Source organism: Akebia trifoliata, chromosome 9 (genome assembly GCF_017979445.1).
Source record: "Akebia trifoliata isolate Shusen 1 chromosome 9, ASM1797944v1, whole genome shotgun sequence".
NCBI lineage: Eukaryota > Viridiplantae > Streptophyta > Magnoliopsida > Ranunculales > Lardizabalaceae > Akebia > Akebia trifoliata.
This window is the reverse complement of record NC_141383.1, coordinates 1,295,268-1,300,511: the sequence shown is the minus strand read 5'-3', so window position 1 is coordinate 1,300,511 and position 5,244 is coordinate 1,295,268. Positions and strand designations below refer to the sequence as shown.

General features: G+C 39.7%; 1 protein-coding gene across 1 annotated transcript; it reads right to left on the bottom strand.

Moving 5' to 3' along the window:
- Positions 1–775: 775 nt before the first annotated feature.
- On the bottom strand, positions 776–4,689 carry LOC147393999 (putative inactive receptor kinase At1g48480). Its single transcript, XM_086453525.1, has 2 exons — positions 3,107–4,689; positions 776–1,758 (listed from the first exon to the last, which is right to left on the bottom strand). Exons 1-2 carry the CDS (start codon positions 4,446–4,448, stop codon positions 1,082–1,084), a joined length of 2,019 nt encoding a protein of 672 aa, XP_086309651.1. The 5' UTR covers positions 4,449–4,689; the 3' UTR covers positions 776–1,081.
- Positions 4,690–5,244: the final 555 nt, after the last annotated feature.

The window sequence follows — 5,244 nt, the reverse complement described above, 5'->3', positions numbered from 1 at the left end:
AATATGATGCCGCCCCTTTTGACACATGCCCCACCTACACCAATCACAGAATCATAGATCAGTTGCCTGGTGATACGCAAAAAAGTATATATGGTCATGTAATCCAAGGCAACTAATCTACAGTTCTGTGATGGGGCGTAGTGGTGCATGTGTCAAAGGGGGCGTCATATTGTCATGACTCAATTCTTCAGGGATTTGTGTGGCATTAATAAAATTTGGTGTGACAATATCAACTCTAATTTTCTTTATAGAGGGTGTAATTTGTAACAAAAGTTTTCTTTTATGGTGAAATGGAAATGGGTATAGATCTATTAATATACCTCAATCTTGAGGGAACTCGTAAGTATGTCTTGTGTGATTGCATCTTGATTTATTTTCTTTATCGATCTTGAATTTGTTTCTCTAAAGCCTCAACATCTTTTTTATAAGACGGTTGAGATGATAAGGATTTCAAATAAAACCGTATCCGTAAAGCTAAATGATAACCCTAGAAACAGAATACTGATTATTAGGAAATCCATGTTTTTTTCCTCTTTTCTCAACCATTTGTTTGATGGGTAATTTCTTTTTCTTACCAAACATCATTTCTTTGCGTCTAAATAAGGTCTTCATGAAGAACAGGTAACCTCTCTCTCTCTCTCTCTCTCACACACACACACACACAATGAAGAACAGGTAACCTCTCTCTCACACACACACACACACAGCATGAAAGGTTTAAAGGAGTCCACCAAGAACTCAACAAATCTCAAAGGGCATTCAAAAGGGAAAAAGCAAAAGAAAAAGGCCAAAGTAATTACAGCAACAACCGTCCATCCAACAAAAACCAGTACACAACAACATTAAAGCCCCCTCTCCACCACATATCATCATAAAAGTAAAATTAAAGGAGAAAAAAATAATTAAAAAGCTGCCACTAGGAAAAAAAAAAAGAAAAAATAGCAACATTCACAAGTTGATTCTTAATAAAGAAGAGCAGCCCCTTTGATCACAACCCTGCTTAAAACAAACAACCAAACATCAGATTAAAAACATATGCTAAAAATGGGCAAATTATGAATGAAAATCATCATTTTTTCTCTCAATCCATATGGGAAGATGGTGGAGGACCAGATCCAATGGAATTGGATCGTTTAGATGACTCATCATCCATTTCATCAACATTTTCAGTTTGCAGATCTTGATCATGTTTTACGCTGGAACGACAGAGATCCTCAATTCGACGTGCCACCTCGGACATTGAAGGACGCTTGTCAGGGTATTGAGCGGCACAGTCTATGGCGAGTTGTAAGAGATGAACCATCTCTTCTTCGACGTTCTGATACCTCAGGAGTTCAAGATCAAATACCTCCGCAGTCCACTCCTCTCGGACCACGGATTGAACCCATCTTGGGAGGTCGACACCCTCCTCGTTCAAGAGGGCGTGTGTAGGGGCCTTACCGGTCAACAACTCCAAGAGAAGGACACCAAAGCTGTAAATGTCAGCCTTTTGAGAGACCTTGCGAGGATCAGTCACCTCTGGTGCCCGATAACCAGCAACGCGATTAGGAGTGGAGGTGGGGCCGACAAGTTGTGCAAGGCCAAAATCAGAGACACGGGCATCGTAGGATTTGGTGAGCAGGATATTGGAGGACTTGATGTTTCCATGGGAGATGTTGGGACCACGGGAATGGAGGTATTCGATGCCACGGGCAGCTCCGAGAGCGATCCCAGATCGAGTTTCCCAATTCAATGGGGTCCTACCTGCCCCTCTATTTCCTGTAGTAGAAGATAGGAGACAAAGATTGACAAAAAAACCAAAATAGTCAAGAAATATGGCTCTTTTTCTTTTGAGAGATTCTATTGCCACACCAAATTTGGCTAACACCACCCCAATTCATATGTATGTCACCAAAGAATTAGCACACATCTTGGAATGCCATGAGTAAAAGTTGGTGTGGCAATAGAAGCTCTCTTTCTTTTTCCTATTTAGACGGTGACCTTCCTCAACATTGTCGATATGAGTTTTCCAAAACTTATAATTACTTTCTTTCTATATTCAATGGAGATTGCAGAGGAATGAAGATGATGAAACTAAATTCCAAACACCAAAAATATACCATACCGACATATTAAACCCACATACAACAATAAAACTAAATCATGAAATTATGAGAGAATAGCAATGTAGACACCACCACAAGTCCCCACCAAATCATGAAATTAAAGCAATGTAGACACCCCAACAATTTGCCCCGCCCCATATCGTCATCATCGTCCATGCCATTTTCCAAACACTATGGTCGGCAAAATGATTCCTACTTTTCCATTCAACTCTACCTTGAGCGATACTATCAAATGAGTACGGATTTATAATAAGGGTTTGACATTATTTCCCACCATATGTAGACAATCCAACAATTTGCCCCAAATCGTCATCATCGTCCATGCCATTTCCCAAACACTCTGGTCGGAAAATTGAATCCTATTTTGTATTCAACTCTATCTTCACCCATACCATCAATGAGTACAAATCGATGCTAAGATTTTTTTACATTATTTTGCACCATATTATGAAACTAAAGCAATGTCAAAGCTACCACAAGTCCTATCAAAAGTCAAGCAATTAAGCTATTGTAGACGCCCAAGAATTATCGTTAAATCATCATCATCCATGTCATTTCCCAAACACTGGTGTCGGATTTGGCCATTCAACTCTACCTTGAGCCATATCTTTAATGGGTACGGATCAAAATTTGAGGTGTTTGACACTATTTCTAAATCAAACAAACAAAACAAAACTATCCCTAAAACTTTCTTACACAGATAATACAATGTAGAACCCCATAACAAATATATCAAGAAAAAATAAAACAGTTACAGGGTAAAATTCATTGATTGATGAATTTGGCAGAATCGAATGGACCAACAGGGTATGTTTAATCAAACCCAAATTTTTGGGATAAAGCTTTGATAATGATGATGTATTCCATGGAATTTTCTAAGGAATGAACATGTATGAAAAAAAATACCACAAACCCAAACAAAAGGAGACCATAATTATAATTATAATTAAAAAGGCAAAAAACCTGCAAAAAAGAGAAAGAAGAAAAAGAAGAAAACTCACCATGCAAAAGTGCAGATAAGCTTCCCATGGCCATGTAATCATAGACAAGAAGCTTTTCTTCATTGCTGTAATAATAAGCTCTAAGAGGAACCAAATTTTCTTGATCCATCGATCCAACGGACTCGATCTTCTCTCTAAATTCCTTCTCAGGGATTGTAACATCCTTCAATCTCTTTACAGCCACAATAGTCCCAACCTCCAAAACCGCCTTATAAGCTGTCCCAAACGTCCCCTTCCCCAAAACCTCAGCCGAAGCTCTCAACAGATCCTCTAGATCGAAAAACCTAGCTGCATTTCCAAAAAACATCAATTTTTTGTTCCCTCCATTGTTGATTTCTTTCGCGGCAACAGCGGCTGATGCCGCCATTGTCGATGAAACTGGATAACCAACATTATCTCCTTCTCCAATTGGTTTTTCGCTCGAAATCTCAACTTCTGATTGGCTCTTCACCACCGAAGAAACATCGACTGATCTAGTCTTTCTACTACTACTCTTCTTACGACACAAAAAGAAGAGAATTAGAAGAATTAATAGAAATCCAATCACAGATCCAACAATAATTCCAGCAATTGCTGCTCCTGATAACTTCTTCTTGTTCTTTGTCGTTCCACCGTCGACTGAGATTCGTTCGTTAGGGCAGGCTCCCATTGGACCACCACAAAGAGAATTCCCCTCAAATGCATCAGATTTCATCGATCGAAGCTTCAAAGGTATCGAACCGTTTAATTGATTAAACGACACATTAAACTGAATCAGATTTGGAAGATTAATATCTGGAATCGAACCATTTAGCTGATTATTCTCCAAGTACAGAGTCCCCAACCTAGTGAGGTTGCTAACCGCCGGAGAGATTCCACCGGTAAAGTTATTTCCAGCGAGATTCAGGCGAACGAGATTGTGAAGTCCGTACAAAAACTCCGGGATCTCACCAGAGAAATGGTTTCCTTGCAGGTAAAGGTTCCGGAGATCGGCACAGAGAGCGAGATCTGAAGGTAGACGACCGTTCAATGCGTTGAGACGAAGTGAGAGTGTACGAAGGTGTGTCAGATTTCCGATGATACCGAACGGAATCTCCCCGAAGAGTCCTACACCTGGGAGTCGGAGAATGGTGACGCGGTTGTTCTCGCAGGAGATTCCTTGCCACGTGCATGGCGACGATTCAGTTACGTTCCACCGGAGAGTTTTACCTCCGACGGATGAACGGAGTGCGAGAAGAGCGGTTTTGTCTGACGTCAGATCTGGTTTTCCGAGACGGAAAAACCAGAAAAAGACGAAGAGAAACAACTTTAGATGACCAGAGTAAGAATGGGAGTGAGAGTTGGACTGAGAGTGAGAAGCCATTTGAAAGAAAAAAGCGGTTTTGGAAAACCACTTGTTTTTCCTTAAAAAGCGGTTTTCATGACTTCAGTGTTTCTCTCAGCTTCTGCTATCTCTCTCTCTCTCTCTGTCTCTTCTACTTCTTCATGGACTCAATGTGTCAAAGAGACAACTGTGTTGAAAACCTCTCTCTTCACTCTCTCTCTTTGTATTGGTTTTAGGGATAGAGAAAAAAAGTGGTTTTGGTATTTTAATTAGAGTGCAAGCTGGATTAAGATTTTCATTTAAGACAAGAGCGATTTCACGCCAACAAGTAGTATTTTCTATGGTCCAACGATGTTGAACCACCAATCGTCCAACTAACATTGGAAAAGAAATCATGATAACTTGTCGGAGAATACCGAGATGACTCACCACCGGGTTACATGATTAGAAATGAGATGACTCATCTAATATTTTTTAAATAGGGAAATCTTATCAACACACCATCTTTTACTTATAATACACCAATCCTTTGAAAATTAAGTACCTATTAATGGATTATTGAGAGGTTAGTGTGTTAATAGCAACTCTCTAAAGGTATGAATCAAATTTTACATTTTGAGGGTCTGAAATCTTTGTGTCCAATGAATTTCATACTAGATTTCCACATGGTTCTTTTACTTGGAAACACTTCGATCATTTTAGGTTGAGTCGTGATTCTCTGACACTCTTTGACACACGCCCCCTAACGTGGCATGGGTTAAAACCATAGATTTTTTTCCCTTGAGATATACAAATGTACAACCCCATTAATATGCATGGTTGTGTATCCTGAAGA